Source organism: Lutra lutra, chromosome 4 (assembly GCF_902655055.1).
Source record: "Lutra lutra chromosome 4, mLutLut1.2, whole genome shotgun sequence".
In the NCBI taxonomy this organism is placed as follows: domain Eukaryota; kingdom Metazoa; phylum Chordata; class Mammalia; order Carnivora; family Mustelidae; genus Lutra; species Lutra lutra.
Window position 1 is genome coordinate 166,971,691 of NC_062281.1, and position 18,806 is coordinate 166,990,496.

Genomic DNA, 18,806 nt, shown 5'->3' on the forward strand with positions numbered 1-18,806 from the left:
CCCCCCAAGTCCCTGGCAACCACCAGTGTGCTTTCTGTCTTTAGAGATTTTTTTTTTAAAGATTTTATTTATTTGACAGAGAGAGAGAGATCACAAGTAGGCAGAGAGGCAGGCAGAGAGAGAGGGAGAAGCAGGCTCCCTGCCGAGCAGAGAGCCTGATGTGGGGCTCGATCCAGGACCCTGAGATCATGACCTGAGCCGGAGGCAGAGGCTTAACCCACTGAGCCACCCAGGCGCCCCTGTCTTTAGAGATTTTATCTATTCTGGATATTTCATATAAATGGGATCATATAATCTGTTGTGTCTGGCTTCTCTCACTTAGACTTATAGCACGTGTTGGTACTTTATTCCTTTATGGTTGAATAATTTTCCTTTGTATGTATAGATCACAATTTGTCCCATCTGTTGATGGGCAGTAGTACCTTAGGATGTTAAGAATAGTGCTGCTGTGAACATGTACACACTCGTTTTCACTTATTTTGAGTATATATTGTAGGAGTAGAATTTCTGGGTCATATGGTAATTCTATGTCTAACTTTTTTTTTTTTTTTAAAGATTTTATTTATTTATTTGACAGAAATCACAAGTAAGCAGAGAGGCAGGCAGAGAGAGAGGAGGAAGCAGGCTCCCTGCAGAGCAGAGAGCCCGATGTGGGGCTCGAACCCAGGACCTGGGATCATGACCTGAGCTGAAGGCAGCGGCTTAACCCACTGAGCCACCCAGGCGCCCCTAACTTTTTTTTTTTTTTTAAGATTATTTATTTGACAGACAGAGATCACAAGTAGGCAGAGAGGCAGGCAGAGAGGGAGAGGGAAGCAGGCTACCCGCTGAGCAGAGAGCCCGATGCGGGGCTCGATCCCAGGACTCCGGGATCATGACCCGGGCCGAAGGCAGAGGCTTTAACCCACTGAGCCACTCAGGCGCCCCTCTATGTCTAACTTTTTGAGGAATTGCCAAACTGTTTTTACAATGGCTATACTATTTTACATTCCCATCAGCAATGTATAAGGGTACCAGTTTTCTACCTCTTCTCCAATGTTACCCTCCCCCTTTATTTATTTATTTTTTTAAAATACAATTTTTTTTTTTTTTATTTGACAGAGAGAAATCACAAGTAGGCAGAGAGGCAGGCAGAGAGAGAGGAGGAAGCAGGCTCCCCACTGAGCAGACAGCCCGATGTGGGGCTTGAACCCAGGACCTGGGATCATGACCTGAGCCGAAGGCAGCGGCTTAACCCACTGAGCCACCCAGGCGTCCCCCCCCTTTATTTTTAATACCCATCCTACTGGGTATAAAAGTGGTATTGCTTTGTAGTTTTGATTTACAATTTCCTAGGGCCCATTTGTATATCTTCTTTGGAGAAATACCTATCAAGGTCTGTGCTCATTTTTATTTTTTTAAAACATTTTAAAGATTTTATTTATTTGAGAGAGAGCGTGGGTGTGGGTGCACACACACGCACAAGCAGGGGAGGGGGGCAGATAGCTGAGCAGACTTCCCGCTGATTGGGGATCCCAGGACCCCGAGATGAACCAACTGAGCCACCCAGGTGCCCGGTCCTATGCTCATTTTTAAATTGGGTTGGTTGTCTTTTTGTTGTTGAGTGGGTGCCCATTGTATTTAGATGCATATTGTCAGACTGCTTTCAAGAAAGTTTGCACAGTGGTATGTCTGTTTTCCTTTACTCTTGCAATTCTGTGTGTTACCTGTCTTTTCATTGCTGTTAGTTTGGTAAACAAGAAGTGGATTTCATTTTAATTTCATTTCTTAGGTTAATTTTCTTTTCAAGTGTGCATTGGCCATTTGTGTTTTTCTTTTTTGCATGTCTTGCTCATACCTGTGTGTGTCCACGTCTATATAGTGGTTTTCATTTTTGTGTTTATTGATTTGTAAGAGGCTTTGTGTATTGCTAAGTTTTAATCTTTTGTACAGACTCATGTGTTGGAAGTATTTTTTCAGTCGGTCATATTTGTCTTTTGTATGATTTTTTGGGTCATAAATGTTTTGTTTTGTTATTTTTTTAAGGATTTTATTTATTTATTTATCAGAGGGAGGTGGGGGAAGCAAAAGCAGGGGAGAGGCAGACATTAGGGAGGAGCAGGCTCCCAGCTGGGCAAGGACCCCCATGCAGAACTCTATCCCAGCTTGCTGGGGTCATGATCTGAGCTGAAGGCAGATGCTTTACCAACGGAGCCACCCAGATGTCTTGTCATAAATGTTTTGAATTTGTATGTTCTTGTACACTTTTTTAGAAGTACAAGTTGGTTTTAACATTCTTTTTTTTTTTTTTTAATTTATTTGACAGAAATCACAAGTAGGCAGAGAGGCAGGCAGAGAGAGAGGAAGGAAAGCAGGCTCCCTGCTGAGCAGAGAGCCCGATGCGGGGCCCGATCCCAGAACCCTGGGATCATGACCTGAGCCGAAAGCAGAGGCTTTAAATCACTAAGCCACCCAGACGCCCTTAACATTCTTTTAGAAAGAGAATGTTATAGGGGTGCCTGGCTGGCTCAGTTAGTAGAGAGTTTAACTTTTGATCTTGAGGTTGTGAATTCAAGCCCCATGTTGGGCATAGAGCTTGTTTTTAAAAAGTGAGAATGTTGTAATAGATTTATAATTTGTTGAACCGTTGGAACTTACAGATGTTGTTAAAAAATATTATTGACGTTCTAGTGTGAATGAAGGTATATCCAAGATGTCCTTGCCTTCACTGTGCCTGTTGCTCTTCCCTTGCGGACCCCTACACATGATGTAGCAGAGGAAATAAGGGATTCTACATTGTCGGGGCTGGTACTCTTGGTTAGCTACCGAGCTATCCAGTCAGTGTCCTCTCTCCTTTTTTGGTTTACATCTTGCTAGTGCCTTGCACAATTCTTACAGCAGTGGTTCTCGCTCTCAGGTGCACATTGCAGTCACCTGGAGAGCACTAAAAAACATTGGTTCCCAGGCTTATAGTATTCAGTAAATGCCCGTTGATTAGAATTAGATGATTTGCTTAACTCTTCAGGTGTGGATATTCTTTCCTAATTTACAGCTTTATTCCGTGGTCTTCATTTAGCCTCTTTTAGCCCTGAGAGGCAGTTTTACTCACTGGGGGAACTGGGTTTTAGGCCTGCCCAGCTTTTCCCCTAACTCACTTCATAACCTGGGAATGGATACTGCCCTCCCTGGGCTTTAGTTTCCTCTTTGGCTATATTAGGGAGGAGAACTGATTAGATTAGATCAGGAATGGGCAGCCTTTTTCTGTTAAGGTCCAGATAGTAAACATTTTAGGTTTTGTGGGTCCTACAGTGTCTGTCTGTCACAGTGTCTAAGGCTCCTTTTAGCTCTGGTGTTTTGTGGTTCCCTTCTTTCAAACCCTAGCCAGAGGTCTCACTTAGAAGAAGCAAGGAAAATCTTGTTTAACCACCAGTTAAATACAGATAATATCAAGCACTTATATAGTGCTTATCACACTTGCCTGCCACCATTTTACATATTTTACCTGTATTAACTCTCATCTTCAGAATAACCCAGTGAGGAGTATAGGTGCTATTATTATCCTCATTTTATAGATTAGGAAACCTGAGGCAAAGAAAATTTAGAAACTTAAATAATCTGCAACATGAAGTTGAGTAGTAGAGCCAGAATTTGAATCTAGGCATTCTGGCTTGATTTTACTCTACTACCTCTCTCTAACTTAGACCTAGACCTCCAGATAATATATGCTCTATCATGGGGATCTTGAAAGAAAATATCACTGAAACCCTCAAAAATGGGCCAATCTTGAGGCTGTTAAAAAAGTGACCACAGAGAGGAACTTTATTAATTTTATTTTCTCAAAAGACCCCTTTTGTTTCTGTCCCAGCATTATAGTCACATGGCATTGTCTTTGTGTATATTTTTAGCTTTCTGTCACATTTACTCTTTAACCGTGAAGGGGTTCAGTGTATGAAAGCAGGCTTCTCCTTGGTTTCTGGAATTTAATTTCACCTTAGTAAGAATTCATTACTTCAAGCAAACAAACGACCAGAGTCAAATGGGGATAAAAATTCTACTGGTAAGAGGCAGCAGAAACAGCTTGTGTTATAAGCAGAGCCTCAAGGCTTTAGTTGTCTCTGGTCCCAGTCAGTCATATGTCCAGGGAAGCTTTCTGAGCCTCCATATTCTCAAGTATAAAATTTTAAGTGATTGGACTGGGTCCATGATCTCTGAATTTCCTTATATCCATTCTTTGCCAGGGTTTGCAGGTAGACCTCCAAGCAGCCACAGCAGACACTCTTCGTTGCAGAGTTTCTCATGCTTTAACTTAAAAGTACGTGCCAATTTTGCATTCTCCGCCCTGATCTATGTTTACTTAGATGTAAAAATGTTTCAGGTTCTTTTTACCATTTAGATTGGTGCTCTTGAAGAATGCATAGTAAGTATACTATGTATGCACCTCTCAGTTTGAGAAGCATGACCTTCTGTTAAAGGATTCTAGTCCCCTTTCATTTTTTTTTTTTTTTTTTTTTGTTTAGGTTTTATTTTTAAGTAATCTCTATGCCATTCGTGGGACTTGAACTTACAACCCTGAGTTCAAGAGTTGCATGCTGAGCCAGCCAGGCACAACCCCCCCCACCCCTTTTCTCTTAAATGGGGATAACAATTGGAAGAGTAAAAGTCATGATCTGGACTATAATTTCCAAACCACTCCTCTCAACAGGCTGACTGAACATATTAGGTACAGGTTCTCCTGCTTTCTGAGCATCTTAATCTGCCTGATTTAGTCAGCATGTCTGCAGTTGAACTTCGGCCAAACAAAGGTAAAAGGAGTAGTTGCCTGCCATGATGTTCCTGCAGCTAGTTCATTCTTTCTTAATAAAGTGTTAAATTTTTAAAAAGTCATTCTTTTTTTTTTTTTTAAGTATTTTATTTATTTATTTGAGAGAGAGACAGCATGAGCGAGGAGGTCAGAGGGAGAAGCAGACTCCCCATGGAGCTGGGAGCCCGATGTGGGACTCGATCCCGGGATCCCGGGATCATGACCTGAGCCGAAGGCAGTCGTCCAACCAACTGAGCCACCCAGGCGTCCCTAAAAAGTCATTCTTTTATTAAGAAAAGAAAGTTAAGCAAGAAATTGACCTTTTTCCTACTTTTCCACATCTCTTCAGTTGAATATCAAATTCAAATTCAAATTCTTTCAATTGAAAGGGAAAATCATCTTTCTGGTGAGTGCCAACATCCTTTAAAAAAATAAATTTTCAGGCGCCTGGGTGGCTCAGTGGGTTAAAGCCTCTGCCTTTGGCTCAGGTCATGATCCCAGCATCCTGGGATGAGCCCTGCACCCCGCATCCCGCATCGGGCTCTCTGTTTAGCAGGGAGCCTGCTTCCTCCCTCTCTGCCTACTTGTGATCTCTGTCAAATAAATAAATAAAATCTTTTAAAAAAATAAAAAATAAATTTTCCTTTTACTATTCTATGCCAAGATTCTTTTTTCTTAAATTTGGGCTATTAGAATTAAAGGGGGTGTTAGAAATGAGGAGCTTGAGGTTCCAGGAAAGAAAGCTGACTTCCCAAAGTCACAGAGCTGATTTGTATAGAATGGAGATTAGGAACATGCTGGGAAAAGAACAATAAGAAATCAGAAGACATGGATTAAAAGTTTGCCTCTGCCACTAACTTGCTGTGTGACTTTGGGAAGGTTACATAACGTGTCTAAGTTTTAATTTCCTCATTGGTAAAATAGAGACCAATGTAACATCATAGGATGTGAAATTTTTAACATAGGATTTAGCACTCTACCTCAGGCATGGAATATTTGTTGAGTATACTCCATGTATCATTGGGTACCATGTTAGGTGTTGGGCCTAGGGATAAAATACCCAGTTTCTTCCCTTAGAACTTGTAGTCTAATGGAGATAGAACTTACTATACTTGACTTTAAAATACTTCTGTGATACAGGTAAAGGCAGCATACTGTGGGGGCAGAGGACAAGCACACAAGGAGTAGGAATGAGAAGTGATCTCAAAGCAGGCTTTCATCAGAAGGTGGATGCTAAAGAGTTTGGGGATGGATGAGATCAGATTTTCATTTTAGAAAGCTCCCCAGCTGCAGTGTGGGCATAAATTGGGGGGTTATAGTAAAGGTGGGAAGATCAACAAGGAAGCTGATGGAATGAACAGTCTAGTAGGGGAAATCACGAAGCCTTCAGATGGTGTAATGGCAGTGAAGTAATGAGGAAGTGGTGATGGTGAGCTTTGAGATCATTTTAGGAACAAGTATGGACAAAAGTTGAAGGATTGGAAATGTGGGGAGAGATTGGGATACAGAGATATAGGATCACTTCAAGGTTTTTGGTTTGATTATCTCGTGGTTACTCAAATATGCCTGGGAAGATAAGGAGTTCAGTTTTGGACATAGCAGGTTACAGGTGTCTGGAGTGCTGCTGCTGCTGCTGCGGATGATAGCTAACATTTATTGACTGCTTCCTATAGGGCAGGCCCTAGTACATATTCTTCACATGTATTAATTTAATTTTCATCATAACCCTTTGAGGTTAGGTTTAAAATGAGCCTCACTTTGTAAATAAAGTCTGAGGCACAGAGAAGTTCATTAACTTGCCCACGGTTACATAGCTAATAAGTAGTGGAGCAAGGACTTAAATCCAGGCAACATGGCTCCAGAGTCTTTACTGTTAACAACTTCACTATATTAAATGCCTCTCTACGATGATGAAAATGTCCACTAGACAGTTGAAAATACAGGTCTGGCATCAAGAGAGAACTAGATTGTAGATATGGATTTTGGGAGTTAGCACAAAAATGGTTATAGAAACCATGATTGTCTGACAGTTCAGAGTGTAGAAATGGCAGGCAGACACCATAGGGTTGAACATTTCTCATTATTGTTACCATGAGAGATATTGCTAATACATCAGTGTTGGCTTTAGTAGGGAAACTGAGGAAGGGCCAGTGAGATAGGGAGAAAAACTGGAGAGACTGCTGCCATTGAAACTCCAAATGAGAATGATTTATGAGAGAGTCGAGTGGTATCAGATTGTTGGTTTTTCCATTAAATGTGTTTTGAAAGCTTAGTAGAAGAGTGTTAATATTTGACAGTCGGGGTTCATTAGTGATCTCAAGGAGTAAGATATCCATGGAGCAGAGGGGAGCAGTTAGCAGAGAAGATAGGTAATTGTATTGATTAATAATCTGTGAGTGTGGTTTTCAGAGCAGATGTAATCTATAGAGGCAAGGAAGTGATTGAAGAACTTCAGGATCTAATTTGGATTGGGAAGGAAATGAAGTCAAAAGGGGGAGGGAAAGAAAAACAAATGGGGGGGTGGGCAGCTTTTCCTCATGCTTGCAGACAGCAGTGTTGGGCACTGTAGCCAACCTGCATTCAGACACAGCTCCATGATCTGTCTGTGCTCAGGATTTTGCTGATTAACAAACCCAGTAGGACCACCCTACAGCATGACAACCATAGAGGGATGGAGCCTTACATGAGTGATCTTTAGCTGTACGCTTAAAGATTTGGGAGAGTTTTTCCAAGGTAGAATTTCTTTGGATCAGTGTTTCTCAACCTCAGGACTGTTGACATTCTTTGGCTGGATAATTTTTGGTTGTGTGTGTGTCTGGTGGGCGGTGTTCCTTGCATTGTAGGATGTTTAGCATCATCCCTAGCCTCTGCCCACTAGATACCAGCCACACCTCCACCCCTGCAGTTGTGACAGCCAAAAGTGTTTCTTAACTTTGCTAAATGTCCCCTGGTGGACAATTTACTTCTGGGTGATAACACAGCTCTAGATTCTACAGGTTTTCCTCTAGGTCTCTGTTGTAAATTTCACTCACTTTGATTAGTGCCTCTGGGCACTTTAGCTCCTTGATTTGGCGAGTCCGGGTTATTCCAGTTTTGTGGCCTTTTTCCAGAACATTTTCATTCTGGAAATAAACTCCCAATAGAGGTGAGACAGAAGCATATTTCCTTCTAGTACCCAGTTAAATACCTAGAACATTAAATGCTTAGTGGTTATGAGATTTAAAGAAGATGATTACAGTCAAACTTTATTATCTCTCAAACTTTTATATCATTTATTTCTTTATAGTAGTTATTTGTATCTGTGTTTCTTGCTAGCCTAGACTCCTAGAGGACAGGGACCCTTTTTTAATCTTCTTTGAATGCTTAACATCTTGCAGAATATCTGGCACATAATAGGCTACACTCTCAGTAAATGTTTGCTGAAATAAGTCAGTTATGTTGATAACTGGCTAAGTAGGTGAAACCTGTAATTTTTCAGAGTATTTCAGTTATCAGACCTTACAAAGAGGTCAGAGTTCCCTTAGTATTGACAAAAATCTGATTTCTGCAGAGAGAAGCATTTTATCCAGTCATTTCTGTGTACACAGATCACAGGTGTCCTCTGGGAGAATAGGAAATGGAACAGAGTGACATGCTGGCTTTAGAAGATAAAACAGATCCTTTAAGTTCTTCCTAGCACCCAGGGCTGGCTGACTGATAGGTGGAGTCACACTGAAACTATAATTGAAGCTGGAAAATATAAGGCAATCAGCTACAAACCTGGTAGGGTATTGTTTTCTGACCAGGTTAAGATAAGCCCAGTTGTGGGATTTACGATATAAATACCTATATGGACCAAATGTGACATTTATAAAATTGATTGGTTTCTGCATTTGTTTAGATATTTATCCTTAGTGCAAATGTGTAGAATGTGTTGTGTTTTTGTTTTTTGTCTGGGTGGTATGATTTTAATTGATAAATAATGTATGTCATAAAATGCATAATTCATGGGGCTCCTGGCAAGCTCAGTTGGTGGAGTGTGCAGCTCTTGTTCTTGGGGATATAGGTTCAAGCCCCATGTTGGGTGTAGAGATTCCTTAAAAATAAAAGCTAAAAATAATAATTCGTAACTATACAGTTCAGTAAGTTATCCAAAAAGTGAAAATACCTGTGTAATCAAAACTCAGTTCAAGAAATAGAACATTACTAGTCCTCTCAATAATTTTAAAAGTTATGATGTGATCCAGCAATTCCATTTCTGGGTATATACTAAAAAGAATTGAAAAATTCAGAGGGTGCCTTGGTGGCTCAATCCATTAAGTGTCTGCCTTTGGCTCAGGTCATGATCCCAGCAACCTGGAATCGAGTTCCGAATAGGGCTCCCTGCTCAGACGGGTAGTCTGCTTCTCCCTCTCCCTTTCCTGCTCCCCCTGCTCATGCACTCTTCGTCTCTCTCAAATAAACAAATAAAACCTCTTAAAAAAATGAAAAAGAAAAAGAATTGAAAAATTCAACAAAGTTTTGAAAATTTCATTTCATTGCTAATATTCGCTGGTTTCTTATTATACCAAAAACTCTGTCTTACAAGTTTTTTGTTATGGTAAACTATATGTGGTAAAATATACATGACATAAAATTTACTGTTTTACCGTACATTACGCACATTTACATTGTCTCCAACCATCATCACCCTCCATCTCAAGAACTTTTTTGGTCTTCCCAAAGTGAAATCCTGTACCTGTTTTATACGTCCCCATTCTTCTCTGCCCCAGCCCCTGGCAACCACCATTCTACTTTCTGCCTTAGAATTTAACTAGTTATGTCATATAAGTAGAATCCTATAATATTTGTCTTTTTGTTTTTGGGTTATTTCACTTAGTATGATGTCTTCAAGGTTCTTCCATGTTGTAGTATGTGTCAGAATTTCCTTCCTTTTAAAGGCTGAATAATTTTCCATTATATGTATACAGCACATTTTGTTTATCCATTCATTCATGATGAACAAGGATTGCTTCCACCTTTGGCTTCTGTGAATAATGCTGCTATGAACATGGGTGCATAAATATCTGTTCAGCTCCCTGCTTTCAGTTCTTCTGGGTTTGTACCCAGAAGTGGAGTACTGGATCATATAGTGATTCTATTTTATTTGTATATATATAAATTATTTATTTATGAGAGACAGAGAGAGAGAGAGGAAGAGGGAGAAGCAGGCTCCCCGTGGAGCAGGGAGCCTGATATGGGACTCGATCCCAGGACCCCAGGACCATGACCCGAGCTGAAGGCAGACACTTCAACTGACTGAGCCACCCAGGTGCCCCTATTTTTTATATTTTTATGGGGCTTGAACTCACAACCTTGAGATCAAGAGTCACATGCTCTACAGACTGAGTCAGCCAGGCACCCCACTATTTTTTATGTTTTGATGAATCATTGTACTGTTTTCCATCCATAGCTGCATCATTTTATATTCCCACCAGCAAAGCACAGGGGTTGTAATGTCTCTACATCTGCACCAACAATTATTATTTTGTTTTTTGACAGTAGCCATCTTAGTGGGTGTGAAGTGCACCCAAATTTTTTAAAAGTAACTTCTTGCTAGGGAAAATTTCCAGCATATAAAAAGATAGAGTGAATGCTAGTCGCACTGCTGTGCGTCTCACCTCACTTCAGTAGTTAGGAACACTTGGACGATCTTATTTCAGTTAGTTTGCGCTTCCTACCCCATTATCGGAACATGGGTCCCAGTCTTCATATACTTTTTTTCCCCTATTGTGAAAAGCAGGACAAAAACATAAATTTTTTAAAAGATTTATTTATTAGAGAGAGAGAATGTGAGAGCAAGGGAAGGGGCAGAGGGAGAGGGAGAGGGAGAGGGAGAGAGAATCCTCAAGCAGACTCCCCACTGAGCACTGAGCCCAACATGAGGCTTGATCCCAGGATCCTGAGATCATGACCTGAGCCAAAATCAAGAGTCGGTTGCTCGACTGACTGAGCCACCCAGGTGCCCCTATAACCCTATAACATAAAATTTTAATGTTATGAATGTTACTGCAAATTTTACTTGCACCATTGTTCTGCCTTTCATTCAGTGATCATAATTCCTTTTTTTTTTTTTTCCTAAAGTAATCTCTACACCCAACATGGGGCTTGAACCCACCATCCCAAAAGAGTCAGGTGCTCGTCAGTCAGAGAAGGACAATCATCATATGGTTTCACTTATATATGGAATATAAGAAATAGTGCAGAGGACCACAGGAGAAGGGATGAAAAACTGAATGGGAAGAAATTAGACAGGGAGACAAACCATGAGAGACTGTTGACTCTGGGAAATTGAGGGTTGTAGAAGGGGATGTGGGTGTGGGGGGTAGGGTAAGTGGGTGATTAGCATTAAGGAGGGCACATGATGTGATGAGCACCGAGTGTTATATGCAACTAATGCAACAGTGAACACTACATCAAAAACTAATGATGTACTATGTGTTGGCTAAATGAATGGGAAAAAAAAAAGGAGTTAGATGCTCTACCGATTGAGCCAGCCAGTGATCATAATTCCTGTGTCATTATTAACAAATTTCTTTGTAGCATCATTCTTGCTCTCATGCAGTGCAGATATAGATGTACTTTACATATGCCCTTCACCTACCCTTGCCTTCTTGCTTATTAAAAATTTATTCATGGGGGATGCCTGGGTGGTTCAGTCGTTAAGCATCTGCCTTTGGCTCAGATCATGATCTTAGGGTCCTGGGATCGAATCTGCATCGGGCTCCTAGCTCAGTGTGGAGCCTGCTTCTCTTTCTGCCTGTGCTGCCTGCTGCTACCCCTGTTTGTGTTCTCTCTCTCTCTCTCTCTCTCTCTGACAAATAAATAAAATCTTTTGAAAAATTTATTCATGGGTAAAATGAAAAAATATACAGTAGCTGTGATCACAAGTTGCAGTCATTTGTAAGCTCAACTATAACAGCACATCAGTAACTATTGAAAGAAGTCATATTAGAATGGAAGACTGAAACATTATTATAGACATAACCTTGGATTGGTTCTAATTTCTTTAAAAAAATATTTTCATTCATGTGTACCTCAGTATAGTGTATACCTCAAAGTTAAGGACTCCTTTTTTTTTTTAAACATAACTATAAAACCATATGATACCTAAAAATAAACAATCCTTTTATCATCAGTTATCCACTTAGTATCACCCATATCTTTATGCCCAGTTTCTTTTAATTCAGTGGTATGGGAAATAAAAAGTTGACAAATCACTCAAAGAGGACAATTTACATTGGTAACCAAGATGTAGTACTTTTGTGTGTATTAGAGTTTTTGTTAACTCTTGTGAGCCAGACGTCTAGTTTTTTTTTTTTTTTTTAAAGATTTTATTTATTTGTCAGAGAGAGAGAGGAGAGCGAGCGAGCACAGGCAGACAGAATGGCAGGCAGAGGCAGAGGGAGAAGCAGGCTCCCCGCCAAGCAAGGAGCCCGATGTGGGACTCGATCCCAGGACGCTGGGATCATGACCTGAGCCGAAGGCAGCTGCCCAACCAACTGAGCCACCCAGGCGTCCCAAGACGTCTAATTTTAATACTCCTTTCTTCTTTAAACCATTAATTACTTTTCCTTCTTTCTATTATTTGTTGGCATTTGTATATACCATAAACAGTACAGTAGGCCACTTCCTTTAATAAATAAGGTGAGCCTTGTTCTGGGCTTACCTTCTGTTTGATTTATGTTAATGTGTTTATTTAAACTTACCATTTTTAGGAGTTCTAGAAGATACACATAAAGGCAGGACTCAGGATGAAATTTTATCTACAAATGTATATCTGATAGGATTTACTGGTAGAGATATTTACATTTTGGCTTTTTGGAGGTGGGGAATGGTAACTGGGCATTTTCAACTATGCCTTTTCCTTTTTTTTAAATTTTAAGATTTTACATATTTATTTGAGAGAGAAATTGAAAGAATGAGTGGGATCAGGGGCAGAGACAGAAGCAGACTCCCTATGGAGCAGGGAGCCCGACATGGTATTCGATCCTGGGACCCTGGGATTGTGACCTGAGCTGAAGGCAGACACTTAACCAACTGAGCCACCTAGGCACCCATAACACGCAATTATTAACTCCTTTCCTTCCTTTAATTTTCTTAGTTTGTGCGGAAGACTGCAATGTACAGTATGTGCTACAGCACTTTATAATGTTAGGAGGACATCTTATTCAAGATGTACAAAAAAAAAACACCCTGTGATTTAAGACTCCATCAGTTTTCGGGTGTGAGAATGCAATTCTGTTGTCAAGTGCAGATTAAATGAGTTAAAGGCAGAGCTGGTTCTTTCCCTATGGCTCTTTATATTTCTTCTGTGCACTATTTTACTAATTAACAATTTTCTTTTACTTGAAGATAGCTTATATTCTTGTTGGGTAAATAACCGTGGTCATTAAGAGCATAGAAGCTTCAGAGTGATAATGACATTAAACTTATTTCCCATTGTCCTTGCGTTGTGATAGTAGTAGTGGTTGTAATACAGGTAGTTACATAATGATCCTGTATAGTGTATGCAGTGTGGTAGGCAAAAACTAAGTGCTTTGCATGTATTAACTCACTTAATCCACACAACAACCCCATGAGATAGATACTGTTATCCTCATTTACTGATGAGGGATTGAGGTGGAGAGAGGTTAGTAACTGACTACTCCATAAGTACAAAGAACTGGGAAGCGGCAGAGCTAGGAATTGATCTGAGGCAGCCTGGCGCCAGTGTCCTTCCTCCTAACCATTATACTGTACTGTACTTAATCGACACTCATGTAAGTAAAGGGAAATGTGAGATAAAAAATGCTTTTAACATCTTTGTGGGCTCTATGGAACTTATTATTTGTTCATTCAATGCTCCCTTGTAGAATCAGTGATTACAGAGAGAACATTTAATCTCAAAGCATTCATCCCTATTTCCAAACTAGTATTTTCAGATCTGTTCTCCATCTGAGACCTTGCATTTAGAAGTACATTTGAACTTTTTAGTTGAATTGGCAGATCAAGAGCTTACAGACAGGATATTGCCTTTGAGTATTTAGACTGCATGTGCTGACCCCCTGAAGCAGTAATTTGGTTAGATCACAATGTTTCCATTAGAGTATAGCAGTATTAGGGGTTCTGACTTCAAAGTGTGTATGTGTGTGTTTTATATGTATCTTTGTAAATAGGCCACTTCTCTATAAATGGAGCCAAGATTCTAAAAAATCTCTCAGAGCCATTTAAATCCAAGAAATACCTAAGCATTTGAAGTAGAACTATGAGCAATGCAAAATGTTACCTTTCTGGAGACTTGTGATAAGTACAATAAATAAAACAATCTGCCCATTTTTAAGCCTAAAGAACCTCCAATTAATCTTGAAGAATTAGTTCTCAGTTGAGCATTGATTTACATACACTTTTTATCTTGAAGTCTAAGCTAATAGCTACTATTTGATAAGAAAGTCAATGTTCTGGGGCGCCTGGGTGGCTCAGTGGGTTAAGCCGCTGCCTTCGGCTCAGGTCATGATCCCGGGTCCTGGGTTCAAGCCCCACATCGGGCTTTCTGCTCAGCGGGGAGCCTGCTTCCTCCTCTCTCTGCCTGCCTCTCTGCTTACTTGTGATTTCTCTCTGTCAAATAAATAAATAAAATCTTTAAAAAAAAAAAAAAAAGAAAGTCAATGTTCTGTTTTCTTCTGCTTCCTTTGTCTTAGGTTTTTGTGGGTCTGCTGTGCTCTGAACACGTAGGCTTAGAACACATCTACCCTGTGGCTTTGGGTCAGTCACGTGTTTGGCTGGAGGGCAAGTGTGCCTTTTAAGGAGGCAGGTGACTTTCTCATGCCTATTTTCTTTCCCTTAGGTTTATGAAGGCCTAGACATCATCACCAACAAGGTTTCTGCCCAAGAGCAGAGAATGTGCCAGCACCACATGATCAGCTTTGTGGATCCTCTCGTGACAAATTACACAGTTGTGGATTTCAGGAACAAGGCAACTGCTCTGATATCCTTAGGAAAGACAGCAACTAGGTTCGGTGGGTGCCAGGCAGTCCAAGCCAAGAAAGAAGTTTTCATTTCAGTGACAGTTTCTTCTAAGCCAAGACTTAAGAAGAACCAGTAGGCAGCACCCCCATCAGAACTATATGGATCAAAAGATACAGTACCCTTGCTTCTCAGAGTGTTGTCAGACTGCAGTACCAGCCATCCCTTGGGTGCTTATTAGAAATGCTGAATTTGGGCCTCACTCCAGAACTACTGAATCAGAATCTGCATTTCACAAGAGTCCCAGGTGATTTATATGCATATTAAAATTTGAGAAGCTGTTTTAATGGAGAGAACACTGATTTAGGAACTAGAAAATCTGTGTTCTAGTCCCAGAACTGCCTCTTTGGACCAAGTGAATTTTACTGGGTAGAACATTTACCCAACTCATCTTCAGTTTCCTACCCTTTAAATGGGGATACAAAATCAATTTACAAATATAGTGGAGTTATAGTTAGAATTTAATAGGGATTATTGGGTGGGGGAGGACAGCTAAAAGAAGATTTTTTTTTCTGTGATCAGTGATCTTTGATTGATTGATTGATTGATTAAGTAGATTGTACGCGCAGCATGGAGCCCAACACAGGGCTTAAACTCACAACCCTGAAATTAAGACCTGAGCTGAGATCGAGTTAGACGCTTAACCAGCTGAGCCACCCAGGTGCCCCTTGTTATTTATTTATTTATTTATTTATTTATTTAAAAGATTTTATTTATTTATTTATTTGACAGAGATCACAAGCAGGCAGAGAGGCAGGCAGAGAGAGAGGAGGAAGCAGGCCCCCCGCCAAGCAGAGAGCCCGATGCGGGGCTCGATCCCAGGACCCCGAGATCATGACCTGAGCGGAAGGTAGTGGCTTAACCCACTGAGCCACCCAGGCGTCCCGCCCCTTGTTATTTTTTTTTTTTAATTTAATTCTAGTATAGTTAACATATAGTGTTCTATTAGTTTCAACACCAGTATATTTTGAAGAAAGAATAATATAAGGGGGGGACTGTCCTTATGTTTTAATTGTCCAGGCTTCCTGATGGGGTAGCTGGCTGGCTCAGTTGGTAGAGTATGCAGCTCTCGATCACCAGTTTGTGAGCTCAAGCCCCATGTTGGGTATAGGGATTGCTTTAAAAAATTTGGACTGCCAGATATTAAGATATGAGGAAAATTCATAATAATTATAATAGTATTGAACTTATGCTGGGCAAATTTATGACACAGAATAGAAAACTCAGATACAAATTAAAATGTTTATATATATTTATCTTATGATCAAGGTGGCATTTAAAACAATAGAGAATACAGGGGCACCTGGGTGGCTCAGTGGGTTAAGCCTCTGCCTTCAGCTCAGGTCATGGTCTCAGGTTCCTGGGTTCGAGCCCCACATCGGGCTCTCTGCTCAGCGGGGAGCCTGCTTTCCCCCCTCTCTCTGTCTGTCTCTCTGCCTACTTGTGATCTCTCTTTCTGTGTCAAATAAATAAATAAAATCTTTAAAAAAAAAACAATAGAGAATACAGTAGTTAATATTCTTGGGACAGCTAATCTTTTTGGAAAAAATAAAATCATGACCTCATTATGTATGACATAAATTGCAGATGGATTTCAGAGTTAAATATATGTATTTTTGAAACTTTAAAACAAATGGGATAATAATTGAGTAGTTACATGATTTTCGAGTAGGGAAGGACTCTGTAGATACACGGTTACTAAAAAAGTTCTTTTTTTAATTTTTATTTATTTATTTGATAGAGAGACACAGCGAGAGAGGGAACACAAGTAGGGGGAGTGGGAGAGGGAGAAGCAGGTTTCCCACCGAGTAGGGAGCCCGATGTGGGGCTCGATCCCAGGACCCTGGGACCATGACCCCAGCCGAAGATAGAAGCCTAACGACTGAGCCACCCAGGCAGCCCTCTAAAGAAGTTACTTTAATGGATTTTTTTAACTCAATTTTTTCATTTATTTTACTGTGTTAAATACACACAAAATTTACCACTTAACCATTTTTTAAGTGTACAGTTCAGTTGTATTGAATACATTCACACTGTCGTGCAACCATCACCACCATCCATCTCCATAACCTTCTGGGTTTTTTTCTTTTTTTTTTTTTTAAGATTTTATTTATTTGACAGAGACCCAGTGAGAGAGGGAACACAAGCAGGAGAGGGAGGAGCAGGCTTCCTGCTGAGCAGAGAGCCCGACATGGGGCTCAATCCCAGGACCCTGGGACCATGACCCAAGCCGAAGGTAGATGTTTAATGACTGAACCACCCAGGCACCCCTGTTTTTGTTGTTGCTGTTGTTGTTGTTTTGTAAGATTTATTTATTTGAGAGAGAGAGAGCACGAGTGGGAGGGTCAGAGGAAGAGGTAGAGAGAATCCCAAGCAGACTCCCTGTCCTATATGGGGCTTGATCCCAGGACCCTGAGATCATGACCTAAGCCAAAACCAAGAGTCATGGATGTTCAACTGACTGTACACCTAGGCACCCCCTGCCTTTTTTAAACAAAAGTAGCTAGCTTCCAGTATATTCAAATTAAGAATTTGTGTCAGCAGGAATATATATCAACCAGAACTAGGTATCTACTGTAGAGTTACCTTGCCAAGCGTGTGAGATAGGTGATAGATGTCATTCATAGCAGCATTGCTTTTAATGGCAAAAACAAACACCTAAATTCTTACTTACAGAAGAATGTATAAAATTTGCTTTGTTCATATAAGTACTTTTTCAGCAGTGAAAATGAATAAATTGTACCTACATGCAGCAGTCAATGTGGAAGAATCTCAGAAACAATAAAATATGAGAAATTATAGACATTCATACCATATACATTCATACCATTTATCATAAAAGTTAAAATGCAAGCAAAACGCGTGCCTGGGTGGCTTAGTCAGTTGAACCTTCAGCTCAGGTCATGATCCCAGGGTCTTGGGATCGAGCCCCACATCTGGCTGACTGCTCAGTGGGGAGCCTACTTCTCCCTCTCCCTCCACTGCTCCCCCTGCCTGTGCGTGCACACGCTCGCTCGCTCGCTTTCTCTCTCTTTCTGTCAAATAAATAAATAAATAAATAAACAAAATCTTAAAAAAAAAGCAAGCAAAACTAACCAATATATTTTTGAGGGAGTTACATACACATAAGGAATAATGTAAAGAAAAGCAAGGGAATGATAAGAAAACCAGACAATTCAGGATAGCAAATCTCAGGTTTCCCCACAGAGAGGGGTAATAGGGAGCTGGGATGGGAGTGAATACATACAAGCTTCAAAAGAATTGGTAATACTCCTTTTTTACATTGGGCTCATGAGTATATGTTTATTATTAAGCTTCATAATTTACATATGTTCTTTTATTTGTATTTAATATTTTATAATTTAAAAAAAATTAGCCCACTATAAACAAAATTAAAAAACACTACAGGCCAGAGGAAAAAAACTTTGTAACATAGGAAAGGCAAATGGTTAATATCCTTAATATATAAAGAACTCATATGAATTAATATGAAAAATACTTAAAGGGCCTGAGTAGTAATTCACAAAGGAAGAAATACAAGTGATGGTAAACATGAAAAAGGGTTTTTAGCCTTGCTGTTTAGGCCATGCAAATCAGAATAATGAGATCGTATTTTTTTGCCTATCAAATAGGCAGAGATTAAAAATGCAGATAATTCTTGCCTTACCTGCTTTATGAGACAGTTGTATCAGGTGAGATAATATATATGAAAGCCCTTGGCATATTAAAACATATCACTAAATGTATGTTGTTGCTTTAAGACGATTTGGTTGTTCAAAAAGAGCTGATAGAAAATGGTGTTTTCAGAGGGCAGTAAGGGATGACCCATCCCTTACAGAATTGGAGATTTCTGAGTTTAGGTAAGAACCTAAAATCAGAATGTCAGAACTGAATACCTTAAGAAGTATCCAGTTCACCTTCTTAATTTGACAGATTAAGTAAGGTTTAGATACAGAGGCCCAGAGAGAAAGGTTTTGCCCAGGATCACAGTTGTTTCATGGAT

The 18,806-nt window shown here is 40.1% G+C and overlaps 1 protein-coding gene across 4 annotated transcripts in view; it reads left to right on the plus strand.

Moving 5' to 3' along the window:
* TRIT1 (tRNA isopentenyltransferase 1) overlaps positions 1–18,806 on the plus strand; it is a 49,010-nt gene that overhangs the window by 15,496 nt on the left and 14,708 nt on the right. For 2 of the 4 annotated variants that reach the window (XR_007126752.1, XM_047726716.1), the window contains exon 2: positions 14,625–14,765. The exons of 1 other annotated variant lie outside the window; for it this stretch is intronic. Coding sequence is in view for 2 of the 3 variants with exons in the window: in XM_047726716.1 (XP_047582672.1) it covers positions 14,625–14,765 (141 nt within the window). In the remaining variant the exon portion in view is untranslated. Of the gene's footprint in view, positions 1–14,624; positions 15,051–18,806 lie in introns of those variants that run through there. One more of the 4 variants, XM_047726717.1, reaches the window with a different exon arrangement.